This window comes from Ursus maritimus, unplaced genomic scaffold (assembly GCF_017311325.1).
Source record: "Ursus maritimus isolate PB19 unplaced genomic scaffold, ASM1731132v1 scaffold_2, whole genome shotgun sequence".
In the NCBI taxonomy this organism is placed as follows: Eukaryota; Metazoa; Chordata; class Mammalia; order Carnivora; family Ursidae; genus Ursus; species Ursus maritimus.
In genome coordinates, this window is record NW_024424452.1 from 38,472,529 (window position 1) to 38,490,893 (window position 18,365).

Here is an 18,365-nt window from a genome sequence, read left to right on the forward strand (position 1 = left end):
TCCACGCTGTCCCCTGCCTAGGACAGCAACCACCCTGGGCCACGCGGAGTCTAGAGGCCCACGCGCACACCGACACCTTCACCTCACAGCTGAGCCTCCATCTGGACACTCGGCAGGGCAGCCTGCCGGTCTGCGGTGTGGGCCGTGGCCGGAGGCAGGGTCTGGCTGGGCGTCTGAGGCCCTGAGAGGGGAAGAGGGTTTTCTAGGCTGCCCAGGCATGGGGACAGGTTGGAGAGCCCCCGCGACTGCCCGCAGGGGCTTACTGGGACCACCGCCCTCCCCTGTCCCTGTCAAGAGATCTGTTTATTGCAGATACCGAGCCCCAGGAGTCCTGACCTGTGATAAGAAAGGACCCGGGGTTTGGCCCGGCCCCTCCTCTTGCCACTCCCTTTGGTTCCAAAGAGGCATTGTTTGCGGGGTTTGTGCCCCTCCCCAAAGGCACAGAGGCACAGCGGCAGGGTAGCCACCCTATAGGACCCCAGACAGCACTTCCCCCTCTGTGCCCTGTGCTGAAGAGGACAGGGGAAGGTGATGGGGTGGGCCTCATCGCCTCCTGTCTCCCCTCTAGCTTGTCCAGGACCCACCGCCCGTGACCCCACACCTCTCTGCCAGGAGGAGCGGTGCACACCAGACAGCCATGGGCCCCAGAGCAGGTGAGACAGCCCTCACAAAGGGGCACCTGGGATCCTCCAGGGGGTGGTGGCTCCCCTGAGGTGGCAGGACCATCTGTGACCCTAGGCCTACCCTTGAGGGATGCCCCCAGCAGGCAGCGCCCGGCTGTGCTGGGGGCCGGCAGCCGCTCACTGCCCGTTCTGTTCCAGGTGCCCAGGTGAACCCAGGCTTCGCCCTCCTCGTGTGGCTCACTGCCCACTGCTCTTGTCCCCAGGCCCAGGGCTTCTCCCAGGGAGGGCTGGATGCCAGCAGGGCTGACCTGTGGGCCAGGTGAGTGCCAGGTCATGTTCCTGCAGCTGACCCTCTGGCAGGCAGGGGTGGGGGGTGCCCAGGTTCTTCCCCCAATGGCCCAGGCATAGCGGAAGCCTGCGTCCATCGCTCACCAATCTTGCCCCGAGCATCCAGTGTCCTGCATCAGACTCATAACCCACCTGGCCAGGAGTGGGTCCCCCAGGCCATCGCAGCTGGCTGGGGCCCCCGGACCCCTCACAGCTTGCACTGCTCTCCTTGCCTGGTGGGTGATTACTTCTCGTCCTGAGTCTTCTTGGGTTTCTTCCTCTGCCCCCAAGACTTGGCTGCTCTCTCAGTTCCCGGAGATGCCATCGTTCCCAAGCACTCTTCCGAGGTCTCACACATGGGCTCAGCCATCCTTCCCTTCCCTGGAGGGTTAGAGATCACTGACGAGCCATCGATCAGTTGATTGATCAGTGTACTGATTAGGCAGGGTTAGAGGCCCGGGCGGAAGTCCCATGAGACGCCCTCGGCACACACAGACTTTATTAGCCAGATGCATGCCGTGAGGAGCACTCAGCCGGCACCAGGCCGGCTGTGGTGATGCGGCTGGTGCCTGGGGCACATGTCCTCCACACCCTCAGCCGTCGCTGGGATGGTGGAGCCTACCCGAACTCAGAGCATGCTGGGACCAGGCCTTGGGAGGAGGCACAGACCCAGAGTCCAGGCCAGGGCCACCTCCCAGCCCTGCTCACAGCTTGGAGCCTGGCGCCCACTGTGCACCCACAGGAGCGAGGGCTGAGCGAAGCCGTGGTCTCGCGTGTGCCAAGGCCACACCTCCTGTATCCCACGCCCTCGGTGCCGGGGGTGCTGACCTCGATGCCGCCGCTCACTGCCCGTCTCCTATCTGCCCAGTGCCAACACCTCCCTCCTGCACAGCTTCTGGTGCCAGCCGGCCAGCCAGCTGCCCCGGGACCAGCTCTCCGCTCTCATCCGGGGGATGGCCACCCAGCAGGTCCTCCTCAGAGCCTGGCAGGTAAACGGCTGTGGCTGGCGGGAGCAGGCCAGGGTGCTGAGAGCAGGGGGCAGACGTCCCGGAGACAAGTGGGGAGGAAGGGCTTCCCCAGCAAAAGGCACGGGTCAGGAGGGGACGCAGGGAGCTGGGATGGCCAGCCTCGCAAGCACGTGAGACGCGTCTGCTGGGTAGACCCCGACGTGGCAGGAGGTCTGGCTGCCTAAGGTTGAATTTTCCCTCCCTTGGGTGACTCTCTGGTGCTGCCCATTTAGGACCATTTCCAGGACTTAGCCACTTACCCACAGACCCCAACTTCCGTTCCTGGCTCGGGTGAGGGCTTGTCCAGCAGGCCTGTCCTGGCCACTCCCTGCCTCCATTGGCACATGGTGCCCACATTGGGACGGGTCCTCTGGGCCCCATGTGGCTCTCCAGCCTGCTGGCCTCTCCCCTGCCATCTGAGCCCACCTCAACCTACAGTTGACCCAAGCATTGCCTACCCCTGAGTTTAAAGACACAGAGAGAAGGAGAGCTACTATTCTGTCTCATTATAAAATTAGCATGAAATTAGCAATAAATCTGAAAGCACCCCAGAGTAAGTCAAGCAAGACAAAAAGTCTAGGCAGGAGATGGCATTGGGATGAACGACGGAGCCACTGTAGTGCCGTGGGGCCCAGGGGTGGGGGCAGAAGTCCTGAAGGCCTAGGTGGGGGGGCTCGCAGGCTGGCCCTGACGCATCCTGAGACAGGGAGACGACAGAGCATCCAGGTGACCGGGCAGGTGGGGAGGGCCCCATGCCGAGGGCGAGGGTAAGGCGGCAGAAAGACAGGGGCTGGGAGCCCCAGGCTGGGCAAGCCCACGACATGCCCCTGCCCTGCCCAGCTCAGCTGCCTGGCCAACCTGGCCACTCTGCACGGCCTCCAGGACGACTTTGAGCTCCACCCCCCTGACCTGCTTCTCTTCTACAAGTGAGTGCCCCACCCCCACCCCCAGCGTCCGGGCACAGTAGGCTGAGCACGCCTCCTTTGGAGTCCCAGGGACCCCAGCTCCCCAGGGACATCTGGAACACCCCAGAGGAGGACCTCGGGCGGCCCCCGCCCTCCCAACAGCCCCCAAACCTGCCCGCAGCCTGACGCAGGTAAGGAAAGCCAACTGCCGGGCCTTCACCCGCCGCGCTGCCCAGGGGGACACGGAGCTGCTAGCCAACCTGCCAGACCAGAGGGTCGCCCTGCAGCACGTGGCCTTGGCCTGCCTGGTAGGCACGACGGAAGGGCCAGGACAGGGTGGGTGGACAGGCAGTGGGGCGGGGCTCATGCTGACCCGCTGTGCGGCAGGGAGCGCCCCGCCTGCGGCTGAGTGCCTCTGACCTGCTGCTCCTTGGGGTCCTGGTGTGTGACATGGATGCGTCCCGCATCGAGACCGCAGACCCCCGTGTGCTGGAGAACTTGCAGCGCTGCCGCCGTCTGACCGCCACGCAGCAAGCCGCCCTCAACACGCTGCTGGCCAGCAGCAAGACCGTGCTGGGGTAGGCAGGGCCCGGAGCCCTCCGCCCAAGCCTCCCCTCCTTGAGAGGAGGTGGGAGGCCACCTGGACTTTGGACCCAGGAGACCCCTAATGTCTGCTGTCTTGCTGACCTTTGACGTCTCCCCCCAGCTCACAGCTGCTCTGACCCCGCAGCCTACGGTGCACAGGCTCGGGGTGCTACCGCCACCCTCTAGACCCCCCGGTTCCCCTGCCCCCACACCTGAGGTGGGAGGGTCTCTGCTGAGCGGGAGGTGTCCCCAGCAGGGCAGGCCCTGGAAACTGGGTGCTCAGGGAGGGGAAGGCAGCCTCCGGGGGCTGGGGCTCTGCTCCTGACCCTAACACGGTGCTCCCTCACCACACGCCAGGCCTCCCAGCTCCTGGAACCTAGAGGGGCTGCGGGCCCTGGGAGCCCTGGCCACCTACATCAGCTCCAGCCTGTGGATGCAGGTGCCTGAGGTAGGACACTCTGCAGTGGGGGGCTGTCAGGCTGGCTGTGGACAAGGACGGGGGGATCCAGCCGACCTTCCACCAGCCTGTCCAGGCCTGGGGGTGGGCCATACGGCCTCTCCAATGCCTGACCAGCGTCCCCAGTCACTCCCTGCCCCAGAGTTTCTGTCTGTGGGACGGGAGGAGGAACCAGGTGGCCCCTGGCAGCCCCTCCCCCGGGTGTGGAGTCTCCACGCCTGCCTGGCCAGGCTGTGGGCCTGGCCTTCTTCAGCAGCACGGTGGCCACGTACCGAGCTGGGCGGCTCAGCCAGCGCGATGCCAGGCGCTTCGTCACTGGCTTTCTCAAGGCCAAGGCTGCATCAGTGCCCTCTCGGCCCAAGCGGGGCACAGGTCAGTATGGCCACTGTGGCCTGGGAATGCTGTTCCTCCCCTGCCCTGGGCGCCTAACCCTAGGGGGGGAGCACCCAAAACACAGTCCCACCTGCTGCTGGACCTCCTGGGTACGGCCCGGGGGTCCACATCCAGCCTGGGATGGGGGTGGGGGGTCAGAATCCAGTGGACCTGACCTGCGGGTCAAGGTCAGAGTTGACTCTATCTGGTCTGAGTGACGTTCTCAGGTCAAGCTCAGGAGGGAGTCATGGGTGGGTCAAGGTTAAGAGTGAGGTGGGGCCCAAAGTCAGCAAAGGTCAGCTCAAGACCTCCGACCCCCTGCCAAACGCAGGGAGACCCTGCACCCGTGGGGACATCACGGCGGCCACGCTCCGCGACGACCTCTTCCTGGTGCGCTATGACTGCGTGCAGCTCGAGTCCTGCCTGGGCGGCCGCGTCCTCAAAGCCCACCTGGACCCCCTCCTGCAGCACCCACTGCCAGCCGAGTGCCAGCGCGTCGTCAAGGCCAAGCTGGCTCGGGTGCGCCGCGGACCAGCTGTGGGGGGCGGTGGGCAGGTGCCCAGCCGCGGGCCTGACCCTCCTGCCCGCCCAGGTCTACCCACGGGGCGTCCCCGAGGAGCAGCTGCGGCTCATCACCTCGCTGGTCTACCTCTACTCCCGCTCGGAGATCGGCCAGTGGAACATCACGTCCAGGGACACGGTTGTGGCCCTGCTGGCCTCGGACGTGGCCCTGGAGAACCAGACTGAGGTGAGGGCAGCACGGGCGGGGGTCGGGCGGGCGGGGGGTGCGCCACCCCTGGCCCGGCTGACCCGGGCCCTGCGTCCAGGCTGTCCTACAGAAGTACCTGGACCACAACGGCACCATCACCAGCACCCTGCTCATGGCCATCGGGGGCTCCCGCCTTTGCTGGATGAGCGCCAGGCAGATCCAGGCCATCAGGCCCGCGGAGTTCCGGTGAGCCAGCCCAGGGACGCAGCCGCCTGCCGCTCAGCCAAGGAGGGAGGGGCTGGGCCTGAGGTGTGGTGGGCTCCTGCGGCGGCACAACCAGGTGCCACACACCGAGTGGTTTAGAACAGGAGAAACTTCTCCCACGGTCTAGAGACCACAAGTCTGAAATCAAGGGGTCCTAGGGCCGGCTCCCTCCGAAGCCTGCAGGGGGGGCTGCATCCTGCGTGGGGTGCTGCCGGAACCCCTTGGCCTCCCCACTGGTGGACGCATGCCCCAGCCTCTGCCTCCGTGGCACCGTGGGCAGAGTCCCTTCGGCTCAGCAGTCCTTAGACTCGGCCACGCCAATAGGAGAGGCTCTACTTCCAAACGAGATCTTGTTCCGAGGTTTTGGGCAGGCGTGAGTTTTGGGGGGACACTATTCGGCGCGGTACAGAGGGCAAGAGGAACGCTGCAGCGGGGAGAGGCCGGGAGCAGGAGGAGCTCCCAGCCCGCCCACCAGCCTCGCCCTCCCCCAGGCGGGCCGGGGCCCTGGACATCTCCTCCTGCCCTCAGAGCCGGAAGGACGCGCTCTACACCAAGGCCCGTGAGGCCTTCGGCAGCACCAGGAACACAGCTAACTACTATCGCTTCATGCGTCCCTACCTCGGTGAGACCCTGCCCTGTGTGCAGGCCCCCAGCCCCAGAAGCCCCCACCCCTGTCCTCTCACCGCTGCCCGCCCCCAGGAGGTGCCCCCGTGGAGGAGCTGCGACACCTGGTCCAGGCTAACGTCTCCATGGATATCGACACCTTCACCAACCTGAACCCCCGAGTGCTGCAGGTGGGCCCCCGGGGCAGCCTGTCTGGGGCATGGGGCAGGGCTGCCAAACCAGGGGAGGCCTCTGTCACAGTCTGCAGGCCCCATGCACCCCAAAGTCAGAGGCATGCAGACAGCGTGAACCCCAGGTCGCTTCTGCCAGGCCTCATCCCTGTGCTCATTCCTCGGTTAAGTATTGCCATGCCGGGTCTGCCTTTGGCCCCAAAGCCGGCCGCTGCAGGACCCTCTGGACCTGCCCCCACGGCCCTGTCCCTCCCTCGCAGAGCCTGAGTGTCGGCAACGTGACGACCCTGCTGGGCCAGAACGTTGGGGACCTGCAGAAGGCACGCAGCCACCCGACCATCAGCTCCTGGCTCCGCAGCCTGAACACGTCGGCCCTCGGAGAGCTGGGCCTGGACACGGACCCTGCCGGCCCCACCGGCCCAGCCCGCTCCACCACTGAGACTCCCAACACCACTCCCTGGGCGCCCCATCTAGCCCCCACTGCGCGCCAGCCCGGGAACAGCGCCCCCACCTCGGGTATGCCCCAGACCCGCCCCCCCTTCTAGCGGGTCTTCGCTGTCTCTGCCTGGCCCTGTCTGCCCCTCATCCTGCACCCAACCTCGTGCTCTGCGGGCCGACTCTTTCCCTTTGCCTCCTTGGGTGCCATCTGGGAGACGCTGGCTTCACTCTTCCCCGGCCGCTGAGTTACTGAAGGACAAACCCGCTTTTCGGAGCACCAGAAAGCGGGGGTGGGAGAAACTCGAAGATCCCTGTCAGGGGCCAGAAGAGCAGCCTCCGTGGTGGTCCCCACCGGCCTTCCCCACCCACAGGAGCACAGAGTGAGGGGCTGCCCAGGCCTGGGAGCCTCCCAGCTGGGGCTGATAGGTGCTTCATCCACGTTCCACCCACAGGCAGTCCACCAGCCCACCTGGGGTTCCTGCCGCTCGCTGTGGCCCTGCCCTCCAGCCTCCTGTGGTTGCTGTATTGGGGCACACCAGGGCCCAGCCAGGACTGCTCCTGGGGCACCGGCACGAAGGCCTCCAAAGACGGCGCAGGCCCAGCACCACACGCAGGGAAGCTGGGGCTGGTAGGTGGAGCTGGACACCTGCCCAGGTACAGGCTCCAGGCCCAGAGGACCCAGCCATGTCCCACGTCCTAGGGGCCTGCGAGGCTGGTCCCCACTCACACCCAGCTCCCAGGACATGGAGCTGGAATGAGGACCTGGGCCCACCCCATGGCCAGCCCCAAACAGTCGACAGAGACGCTGCCACAGACCCCTGGCCTCCCTCAGGATGAAGACCTGGTACTGGGGAGGGGACCTTACTGATTGAGTTGAATAAAAGACAAGGTGATCTTCCTGCCTGCATCTCTTTGCTCTGAGGCCAAGAGGGGCAGAGGCCCTCTTAGCGGGGAACAGGACTCTGTCTGCCATCTCCTGGGCCCTGTCCCCAGAAGCCACCCTGAGTGTTGTCCTGGCCCTCGGAGGGAAGGCCCTGGGAATGAGGACAGTGGCAGGAGGACCCTGAGGGCCACCCCCCTTCCCCGCTCCCTGTCTCCAAGTGCAGATAGGAGGGACTCCAACTCAGGAACCACGTCTACCTGTCACGGGGTCAGCCCCCCCCCCCCCCCCCCCCCCCCANNNNCAGAGCTCCACAGGGTGTCTCTGCCGGGAAGGACAGGGGCCTTTTATTGAACTCCAGTCCCCTTGGGGTGGGCCAGGCAGGGCCCCGCGGCAGGGGAGGCCCGCAACCAGAGCAGTGGGCTCACTTCAGGGTCAAAGCCAGGAGCAGAGTGGGGGTCGCAGTGAGCACTGGTCCGGGTCCCAGGAGGCGGGCAGCCCCTGAGAGGGCCTCTGCAGAGACAGTGACTCAGGCGCCCGGCGTGGCTCTGCCCCGACCCCACCCAGCGTGCCGCCCCAGCCCACCTCGGAAGCTGAGGTCCATGACCAGGTAGCCATTGGGGATACCACCGTGGAGCCCCAGGCCCAGACTGTCCAGGTCATCCTGCCGCTGCCGTAAGATCCACTCCCGCACGGGGCTGTTCTCCTCCTCCGCCTTCAGGCCCACCAGGTTTGGACCCAGAAGGTTTTGCACCTCGGCAATGGTCAGCGGCTGCCAGAGTCCCCAGGGGGCCGTCAGGGTCGCCTTGCCTCTCCCCCAGAAGGTTGCCGGGGTCTGCTGTGTCCAGACCTCCCGGTGCTTCCCAGGCCCGAACACCCTGCCTAGGGCCCTCCAGAGTTCGGAACTGACCCTTGCGCAGCGCTCCTGCAGCCCCTCCCCGGCCCCGCCCCCCGCCCCCCGCTCCCCGGCCCCGCCCCCGCCCCAGCTCGGCCCCGCCCCCAGCCCTACCAGCACGGCTTCCGTCTGCAGAGTTTTGAATGTGGCCATGTCCATGTTCACCCTCTGACGACTGAGAGCCCGCAGGTCCTCCGTGGGGGCCCCACCTGCTCGCGGGGAGAGGAGCCCGAAGCGTGAGACCTCACGGCAGCCCCCAGTCTTACCCTCTGACCCTAAGGAATTCCTGGGCCCCAGGTTCCCCTGGGTGGGTGGAGAGGCTGGAGGGGGACCGGGAGAGCGCCCGAGGGGTCTCGACCTACACACACGTGTAAGGGCAGGGGGCACCGTGACACTGGACACCCCAACAGCAGCAGCCTCATGAGGCAAGAACCGAGCAGCACCCATGTGGGAAGCCTGAGCCATCACACCAACCCCCCAGGGTTCTCCCCGGCTCACCCAGGTAGGGCTTGATCTTCGCAAAGTATTCAGACCCGCTCACGTTCTGGAAGGCAGCGTGGGCTCTGGGATAGAGGACGTGCATCTGCGGTGGGCGGCATGCCTCCAGGTGCTGGGGCCTGGCTGCCCTGGAGAGGCACATGGCGCCGGGCAGTGAGCTCAGAGCACAGCATGCCCGCCATGGCCGGCACGGGACTCACCGTGGGCCCCTGGGACTCACCAAAGGACACTGGGCTGCACTGAGCCCAGCTGCTCAGGACTGAGGAAACACAGGTATGTGGGGCTAAAGGTGGCCAGCGTGTCCAGGGTGGCCTTGTCCAGCTGACCCCCTCCTGCCTCATAGCGGGCAATCAGGGCAGCCACCTGTGGAAGGAGGCCACTGAGGTGTCTTGGGGCCAAGGGAAAGGTATCCCCTGGGGCCCGCACAACCTCACCCCATCTGCTCCCTCGGGGGAGGCCGTCACCTGACCATCCCTTTTCTGCCCTTTGCTGACTTGAAGAAGAGCTTTCACAGTTTCCAGGGATGTCACGTTCCACTTGTGGATGTCCGCGGGGGTGAGCTCGAGGAAGAAGTACCCCAGATGCTGGATCAGGGATTCAGGGTACCCCTGTGGGTAGAACTGCCCAGGGAGGTGACTGTGAGGGCCGCGGCCGTGCTCTGGGAGCCTGGGGTGGCACAGCGGGCAGGCGTGAGCCCCTCACCAACTACCTCGTCCAGTTTGTGCTTAAAAACACCCAGCTGCTGGTAGGTGAAGGGCAGCATGTTTACGAGGTCCATCTGAGCCGCCAGCAGGGCCCCATCCACACAGGCCTCGAGCTCCCACTCCTCATAGAGGACAAGGTTTTCGTCCACCGCATGGGCCTTCCGCTCCGGCGGGCAGACCTTCTCTGCAGGAGCAGGCAAGGGGTTGGGGGCTGGACTTCTCTTGTCAGCCCCCTCCTCCCAAACCTTGCTGAGACCGTGGGGAATGCATGACCCCCTCCAGGCCTCAGTTTACACATCAGCAGAATGGGGTGATTCTGTCTACTCTCCGAGGTTGACACAGCTGAGCAAGCCATGCAGCCAGGAAGGGCCACAGATGCGTGGGCAGGTGCGACCCCACAATGCTGTCCCTATCCCTAGGTCTCCTTATAGCCAACGGGGCAGGGTGTCCTGCTTACTCTCCGTGTCCCGCCGGTCCCTCGAGAGGAAAATCGTCAGCTCAGGTCGCTGCCGGGACAGGTCCCGGGAGGTGCCTTGCAGCCATGGGGTCATGGCACCCTGAGGACAGAGCAGGGCTGTGGCTGAGCCGCGCGTGGCCCAGTGTCCGAGGACTCCCACCCAGGGGCCAGACATCTTCTTCTCTTTCCCCAGAGGGACCTTACCAGTCTCGAGTCTGCAGCCTGGGCCCTGGAAGGTAACAGCCACCCTGCAGGGAGGGGGCGCAAGGCTTGAGGAGATAGCCAGGGACTCCTGGGTGTGCCTGCCAGGCCCCCACCCTGGGTAGGAAGGTGTCAACACTGGCCCCCCCCAGCCTTGGCACCCCATGATGTCACAGCCTACCCCACATCCTCCTCCCACATCCTCCCCCACCCCAGGGAGCCCAGGCCCCCCACATCCTCCTCCTACAGCCTTGCTGCTCAGGGCAATCAGATACCCATTCCATGGACACTGTCCCTCTGGCTTGAGCCCCCCTCACTGCCATGGCTCAGCTTCCAATGCTGCGGAGTATAGAGGGACACAGACACCTCTGGGAGCAGAGACATGCCTCACAGCCCACCCAGGACTCAGGGCACCTATTCAGGACTTGGGCCACCTGCCCAGACCTTGGAACAACTGCCTGACCTCAGGGCACCTGCCAGGAATGGGAGCACTGCCCACTGCCAGGGAGGAGGGGTGGGGCAGGACCGTCAGCTGTCCTCTGATGGTCTTTGGCACCCCAACACTTTACAGCAGCCCACCCCTATTACTCACCGAGGCTGAGAAATAGGAGCAGGAAGCTGCCATGGGCGGAGGTCCCACAGGACTCCAGGGAAGGCTGAGCAGTCTGCAAGGCCATTATCTGTGGAGAGGAGCGACTCTGATATCCTCACGGTTTGTGCAGGACCCCCCTGCTCCCCCGCCCCCCCTTGTCCTGGGCCAGTGCAGGGCCTTATGGGTCGGAGTGTCAGAGCCCCTGATGGAACCTTCTCAGGCCCCTGCGGGTAGTGTCCGTGTGGCCTCCAGCCCGCTCTCAGGATCAACCAGTCTACCTGGCCCGCCCTGCCCCCTCCGGGAAGCTGGCCCCTCCTGCCAGGGTGTTGAGTCTGAGTCAGCCTGGCCCCCAGCTGTGAGAGCCCGGGAGGGCAGCTGGTGGCTGGTGTCCGTCCGCTCTGCCCATAGGGCAGGGCAGGGCAGGGTGAGGCTGGAGATTTTAGTTCAAGAAGGCAGGGCCACCTCTGGCTCAGGCTGGCCTCAGTTTCCCCATTCACACCAGGGCTGGGCATAGGGCTGAGTGACCCCCCCCCCAACTACCTGGGGTATGGCCATTCTCTTCTCCCCATCCTAACCCACCCATGGTCCAGGTGGACAAGGCTGGTGGGGCCCACCTGCATTCCTGGATTCCCTACTGACGACCCTCCCCAAACAGAGGCCTCGGTGGGTGCGACACCCCTTTCTACCTGCCTGTCCTCTGAGTGGGGCAGTGGGTGGAAAGGCCTTCCGGGAAGTCCCCCCACTGTGCGTTTCTACAGTGGAGTTTAGGAGGCCTTGTCGGCCAGTGTGGGGTGGGGAAGTGGGCGGGGAGCTGCTCTCTAGGGAGTACTGTCCCGGGGGAGGGCGGGGCGGGGCGGGGGGTGTCTGCAGGAGACCCAACCACCTCTACACTCACCCCTCCCAGGGAGGCCCAGAAAGGGAGGCTACCCCTCCCTACCTACCCGGGCTGGGTAGAGCGGAGACATCCCCTCCCTGCAAGCCTCCGCCCAAGCCTGTGTCAGCCCCACCCAGGCTGAGAAATGGGGGGAGAGAATGGGGGAGGCACATTCAGCAACCCCTTTCAGCTGGGCAAAGAGCCCAGGCCTCAGGGAGTGTCCTGGGGAGTGGCCCCAGGGGAGCCCTTTCCCCTCCCCCACCAGGCTCCAGAGACGGTGGGAGAAAACCAGACCCCCAGACCAGAGAAGGGGCAGTGGGATGAGGCCTCCAGCCCTTGGATGGAGGAGGCCAGGCAAGAGCCAAGCCCCCCTGTGCGGTCCCCCTCAGCCTCCCCCAGCCCCATGTCACCAGGGAACCCCCAGCTCCTCAGGTGGGGGCATCCTGGGAGCCTCTGCAGGCTACCATGGGCCCTGGAATCTGCATCCTTCGCCTCCCCAGCCCCAGGAAGGCCAGCTGGCTCCACAGAGGCCGGCTACGGCTTCCAAAGTGGCCTGCACTTGACCTGCAGTTTCGAGTCTGTTTCCGCCAGTCTGGGGCGCCCGTGTTTGTGTGTGACATGGAAACAGTGTCTCCCTGCTCACGGCCGCCATGATAAGTCCTTCTCTGTCCTGTCCTGGTTCTTAAAAGCCCAGTTTAGGTGCGCCTGGGGACCTCAGTTGGTGAAGCGTCTGCCTTCGGCTCAGGTCATGATCCTGGAGTCCTGGGATCGAGTCCCGCATCGGGCTCCCTGCTCGGCGGGGAGTCTGCTTCTCTCTCTCTCTCCCTGCCGCCCCCTCTGCTTGTGTGCTCACACTTTCTCAAATAAATAAAAAAATCTTAAAAAAAAAAAAAAGCCATTTAGGTAGGTCCCAGCAGGGGCAGCCTAGGGAAGGTGTCAGGGATGGTTCCATCTCGAACCCCGAGTCCTCCGTGACGGGCATCCGCCTGGTCACCTGTTAGTCCTCGACCCCCTGCACACTGGCCGAGTGCCTACTGCATGCTGGGCACTGCCCAGACGCGGGCATCCGCGGGAGCAGGAGAGATGCAGGCCCTGTCCAGGAGAGGCTGGCCCTGCCCCTGCTCTCTGCCCCTAGCCTGCTACCCAGCGGTGTCAGGAGTCCCAGAGCTGCGTCAGGTAGAGGTGGCTGTGTGTGTGACAGACTGACGGCCAGCTCCTTCCCGCAGCCGAGAGTCATGAGCTCCGAACGTCTGGTGGCCTCCCACCTGCAGAGTCTCCCACCCCAGCCCAGCCTTCCAATGTCCGGCCCCCAACTGATGGAAAATGAAGTCACCACGTTCCCAACCCCAGGTCCCTCTGGTGAGAGTGGGCAGGCAAGCAGATGACAGGTTTAGGGTCTTGGCCTCATGGTCATTTCGTCAGCCCCAAGCACAGACGTGCTCTGCCACCGGCCCAGGGTCACACAGCAGGGGCGGAGTCTAGAGATGACCCTGAGGGCACTGCAGTGTGAGCAGAGCAGCAGAGGCAGTGGGGGCTGTCTTCAGCACTCCCCAAAGGCAATGAGGACTTAGGGACGTGGCAACTGAGGTGGCAGGGGGCAGGGTTGCCCCCAGCCTGCTTCCTTGGGGTGGCCAGGGTCCCTCTCGGGTAGATCTCAGGACCAGCCTTGGCTAATCCCTGCTCCCTCTTAGACCTTCTTGGCTAGAGGTGCCAGAAGTGCTGATGGACATGACCTCACCCTCGCCTCCCCAGGCATGCCCAAGCAGGTGACCCAGACTCCGACCGGGCTGTTGTACCACCCCACACAGAGGAGGCCGTGGTCAACCCCGTGACGCTGGACACTGGGCTGAGTCCAAGAGACCCCTGGGGCCATCCCCTGGTGCCCCAGGCCGGTGACTGTTTCAGGGTGATCAACCAAACCTGAGCCTCCTCTGCCTCGGCTTCCACACCTTGGAAGTGAGGTGGTCAAGAGGCAGCAGCCCCTCAGGTCTGTCAAGGGAGACAAATGAGGCCTTGCCAGGCAGCTGGGAGCGGCGCTGCTCGGACCACAGGAATGTGCGGGTGGAGGCCCTGCCCAGGAGCCACCCGCGGGGAGGGGCGCCCAGGGTGGAGAGCTGCCCCAGCCCGGCCTTTCCCTGGTGGGCATGGGTGGCAGCTCTCCCCGGGCCTGGACTGGGACATGCGTCGCAAGCTGAGGCCTTGCCTCACAGGATCTCACTCCCCTGTTTCTTATGCTGAGATGAGGCTCAGTGAAGTAAAGTGGCCGGGATGTCACAGCAGAGCAAGGCTGTGGTGTCCCAGCTGGGGCCATGGCAGGATCTCTACAGGCCACCCCACCAGTCCCGAGGCCAGCAGATTCTGGGCGGTTGCCGCCCAGCCAGGGCATGACTCCCAGGGGCATCGGCCATAGTGTGACTTCTTGGAGTGAGTTCCAGGCTCATGGCAATGTGGCACAGACATCGCTGGTGTGGGGAAGGGGTTGGGTGTGAGCCTAGGGTTCACAGGAGGCAAATCCAAACCAGAGCCCGCTCCAGCAATCACACAGCACTGCCCTCCACAGTGGGAAGCTGCCTGCCTGCCCCTGGCACTGGCTGTGGACAGGAGGGAGAAGCCACCTTCCTGCTGCCGTGGCCACTGGCCAGCGAGGACAGACGATGTGTGCCTCTGATCTGGCCAGATGTCAACATCTGCACACTGACTGCAACTGTGGACCACAGCCTTCGTGGTACAGCCTTGAAGTCAACATCCCTGGTGGCTCCCCACTTTCCCTCCAGCCCCTCCAACAATTTTGTAAACAGAATTCCCTGTGTAGACTCTGTCTCTGCGTTCATACCTGCAAAGGCTTCTGTTTGCTCAGTCGTGGATATAGAGCTGCCTGTGTCTGATCTTTCCCAGTGGGCTGGGCTCTCCGGTGTATGCAGTCAAGCCAAACGCTGACTAAAACAATTCAGCAAGGCTGCCTGGTACAAGAGATCAACTTACAGAAGTCAGTAGAGGAGTAAATGCCTTTAAAAAAGTCCCACCCACAGGTAACAACTGAAACATTCTGGACAAAATGTAAAAAACAAAAACAAAAACACCTAATTCCCTGAAGGTTTGGGGGAATGAACAAAAGTGATTTTGCCGGGGAATCGACATTTGAGGGAGGAGATTTCCCTCTGTGTGTAGCTTTGCCCTGAAGACCGCCAAGAGGCGAGGCTGCAGTGGTGCCAGCCCTCAGGCTCCAGCAGACATCCCACCGGCTTTCTGGCCGAAGGAGGAAGGAGCCCGGAGAAGCAGACACCAGAGAATGAGCGGAGAACTCTGGAAGGGAGAGAGCCAGAGGAGGGGGCCCCAAACTCCGCCCAAGGCTCTTGCTGATCCCTGAGTCACGCATGTGCAGGGCCTATTGGAAACAGCTCAGCCAAAGATGAAACACAGACTGGGACTAACCTCTGCCCACCTCAGGGTTTGCAGACCTCCCAGCTCAAGCCTGAGCACATTCATTGCCACCGAACCAAAAGCATCCACAGTCTTCATAGGAATATAACAGAACGCAGTGTCTCTACAACCTTTGGTCACAGCGTGCAGGATAAAACCCAAGACTGTGTCGGCTATACTTGGCTTAAGAAAAAAATCCAAACTACTTGTCAGGGGAAGAGCCAGGAAACTGTGACCCATCCCCAGAGGAAAGGAATCCACTGAGGCCAATGCCAAGATGTGTCAGTTATTAGAATTATCACACAAGGTTTTTTCTTAAGATTTTATTTTTAAGTACTGTCCACACCCAACATGGGGCTCGAACTCACAACCCCGAGACCAAGAGTCACACAGCCTACCACCACCGACTGAGGCAGTCAGGCCCATCAGACAAGGGTTTTAACGCAGCTATTAGGACTGTACCCAGCTAGGTAGCGGAAAGTAGGCTTTCATGAATGGAGATGTAGGGAATACTCACACACACATGACCAAACAGGAAGTTTTAGAAATGAAAAACGCGCAATCTGGAATTTCGAAAGCCACAGGTTGGACTTAAATCAAGATTAATCGCTTCCAATTGAGTTAAATGGATTTTGAAGTGTGGGAATTTCCTTTGCGAGCGCACCGAGGAGCTGTGGTTTGAGCTCACAACATATCACCGGTGAGACGTGCATGGGCGTGGGGAGCCCACTTCTTGCTCCAGCTCTGCCAGCACGGCAAGGCTGTAAGTCACGTCACTTGTGGTTTACGTGATGTTAGTTGCTGAAATGATGGGAACGCGTTATAGGTTTTGCATATAATGGCTTCTTTCCCTTGTAATCTTAGGTTGAATCATTAAGAGACTGAAATCATCAAGTCCGAAGGAAAAGTTAAATTCCCAAGCAATTTGGTGTGCGATCATTTAGGGGAAGCAGGTTTGTCACAGTGAATACGCAAGCGGATGCTGGATTGTACACTTCAGGGGTGTAAGCTGTGTGCTGTGGGAATTATAGCTCAGGAAAGTTGTTCTTAAAATGTAGACCAAAGGCAAGAATATGCAATGGGAAGAGGACAGCATCTTTAACAAATGGAGTTGGGAGAACTGGACAGCCACATGTAGAAGAATGAAACTGGACCATTTTCTTACACTGCACACAAAAATAAACTCAAAATGGATGAATACCTAATTGTGAGACCTGAAACCATAAAAATCCTAGAATTGAGCACAGGCAGTAACTTATCCAACATCAGCTGTAGCGACTTCTTTCTAGATGTGTCTCCTGACGGAAAGGAAATAAAAGCAAAACTAAACTACTGGGATGACACCAAAATAAAAAGCTTCTGCACAGTGGAGGAAACAATCAACAAAACTAAAATGCAGCCTATGGAATGGGAGAAGATATTCGCAAACAGCATATCTGGTAAAGGGTTAGTATCCAAAATATATAAAGAACTTACCAAAGTCAACACCTAAAAATTGAATAATCCAACTAAAAAGTGAGCCGAAGGCATGAACAGATGCTTCTCCAAAGAAGACATGGAGATGGCCAAGAGACACCAGAAAAGATACTCAACATCACTCACCGTCAGGGAAATGGAAATCCAAACCACAGTGAGATACCACACCAGTCAGAATGGCTAAAATCAACACAAGAAACGACAGGTGTTGGCGAGGACGTGGAGAAAGGGGAGCCCTCGTGCACTGCTGGTGGGGACGCAAACTGGTGCAGCCACTCTGGACAACAGTATGGAGGCTCCTCACTAAGTCAAAAATAGAACCACCCTACCCCAAAACAGAACAATTGCACTACTGCTTACCCCAAGAATATAAGAACGCTCATTCAAAGGGACATATGTACCCTGATGTTTATCGCAGCATAATTTACAATAGCGAAATTAGGGAAGCACCCCACATGTCCACTGATAAATGAATGGATAAAGAACAGGTGGTATATATACAAGGGAGTATTACTCAGCCATAAACAACGAGATCTTACCATTTGCAACAAACGGATGGAGGAGAGGGTATTATTCTAGGCGAAATAAGTCAGAGAAAGACAGATACCATATGGTCTCACTCATATGCGGAATTTAAGAAACAAACAAACAAACAAAGGGACAAGAAGGGAGACAAACCAAGAAAGAGACTCTTGAGAGGAAACAGATGGTTACCAGAGGGGAGGTGGGTGCAGGAATGAGTGACAGGGATTAAGGGGCGCACCTGCCATGATGAGCCCTGAATAATGGAGAGAACTGTTGAATCACTATGTCGTACACCTGAAGTTATTATAACACTGTGTGTTAACTACACTGGAATTAAAACATAGATAAATAAGCAAACAAATAAATAAATAAGGCCAAGGATTTGAAGAGACATCTCACGAAAGCAGATGTGTGAATGACCAATGAACACATAGAAAGATGTCCAATGTCACCGCGCAAGGAAAGGCAGATCAAATCCACAAGACACACACCTGCCTCAGCGAGTAAATTTAAAGGGACCGACAGGGGCGCCTGGGTGGCTCAGTCGGTGAAGCGTCTGCCTTTGGCTCAGGTCATGATCACAGGGTCCTGGGATCGAGTCCCGCGTGGGGCTCCCTGCTCAGCGGGGAGTCTGCTGCTCCCTCTCCCTCTGCCCCTCCCCCCACTCGTGCTCTGTCTCTAATAAAAAAAATTAATAAGTAAAATCCTTAAGAAAAAAAATAAATAAATAAAGGCCTGACAATGCCAAGTGTTGACAGAGATATGGAACAACCGGAACTCTCACATGCTGCTGGTAGAAGTACGTTTTAATACAGTCACTTTTGTTCAGTATTTTCTTAAGAAGTTAAACATACACCTAGCTACGCAATTTAGTCATACAAGTGTTATTTTTTTTTAAGACCTATTCATTTATTCGGGAAAGAGAGAGAGAGCACACAAGCGCACGAGCAGGGGAGGGGCAGAGGGAGAGGGAGGATCCCAAGCAGACTTGCACAAGCACAGAGCCCGACCCGGGGGCTCGATCCCACAACCCCAAGACTACAACCCAAGCCAAGATCAAGTTGTCTACTCAACTGAAACACCCAGTCCCCTGTAGTCACTCCACTCTTAATTACTCCAGAGAGAGGAAAACCCATGTCCACACAGAGACTTGTACTTGAATTTTCACAGTAGCTCTAGTTACAAAGCCAAAATTGGGAAAAAGCAAACTGGGCTCTGCGTGTGGCGTGCAGTCTGCTCGTCCCTCGTTCTCTGCTCCTCCTCCTCCTCTTTTTTTTTTTTTAAAGATTTTATTTATTCATTCGACAGAGAGAGAGACAGCCAGTGAGAGAGGGAACACAAGCAGGGGGAGTGGGAGAGGAA

At 60.7% G+C, this 18,365-nt stretch overlaps 2 protein-coding genes across 2 annotated transcripts in view; one reads left to right on the forward strand and one right to left on the reverse strand.

Moving 5' to 3' along the window:
- Positions 1-7,313, forward strand: part of LOC103668749 (mesothelin-like protein) — a 7,592-nt gene extending 279 nt beyond the window's left edge. Inside the window, exons 2-16 of the mRNA XM_040634462.1 lie at positions 569-653; positions 822-942; positions 1,819-1,939; positions 2,798-2,883; positions 3,044-3,170; positions 3,250-3,440; positions 3,805-3,895; positions 4,135-4,276; positions 4,608-4,795; positions 4,869-5,024; positions 5,104-5,231; positions 5,741-5,871; positions 5,949-6,043; positions 6,304-6,559; positions 6,934-7,313. Of these exons, the coding sequence (XP_040490396.1) occupies positions 569-653; positions 822-942; positions 1,819-1,939; positions 2,798-2,883; positions 3,044-3,170; positions 3,250-3,440; positions 3,805-3,895; positions 4,135-4,276; positions 4,608-4,795; positions 4,869-5,024; positions 5,104-5,231; positions 5,741-5,871; positions 5,949-6,043; positions 6,304-6,559; positions 6,934-7,181 (2,166 nt within the window). The 3' untranslated portion in view covers positions 7,182-7,313. The remainder of the gene's footprint in view (positions 1-568; positions 654-821; positions 943-1,818; positions 1,940-2,797; positions 2,884-3,043; positions 3,171-3,249; positions 3,441-3,804; positions 3,896-4,134; positions 4,277-4,607; positions 4,796-4,868; positions 5,025-5,103; positions 5,232-5,740; positions 5,872-5,948; positions 6,044-6,303; positions 6,560-6,933) is intronic.
- A 376-nt stretch (positions 7,314-7,689) lies between these two features.
- Positions 7,690-11,927, reverse strand: MSLN (mesothelin). Its single transcript, XM_040634555.1, has 11 exons — positions 11,650-11,927; positions 10,709-10,796; positions 10,120-10,163; positions 9,916-10,015; positions 9,464-9,642; positions 9,219-9,374; positions 8,975-9,117; positions 8,755-8,882; positions 8,371-8,465; positions 7,947-8,133; positions 7,690-7,874 (listed from the first exon to the last, which is right to left on the reverse strand). Exons 1-11 carry the CDS (start codon positions 11,671-11,673, stop codon positions 7,786-7,788), a joined length of 1,233 nt encoding a protein of 410 aa, XP_040490489.1. The 5' UTR covers positions 11,674-11,927; the 3' UTR covers positions 7,690-7,785.
- Positions 11,928-18,365: the final 6,438 nt, after the last annotated feature.

Coding starts and splice junctions, on each gene's coding strand:
- MSLN (XM_040634555.1), bottom strand. CDS start 11,673: ATGTCTCCGCTCTACCCAGCCCGG. Junction 9,118..9,218: donor GGCAGAAAAGGGATGGTCAG/GTGACGGCCTCC, acceptor CTCCTTCCACAG/GTGGCTGCCCTGATTGCCCG. Junction 8,883..8,974: donor GTGCAGCCCAGTGTCCTTTG/GTGAGTCCCAGG, acceptor GTGCCTCTCCAG/GGCAGCCAGGCCCCAGCACC.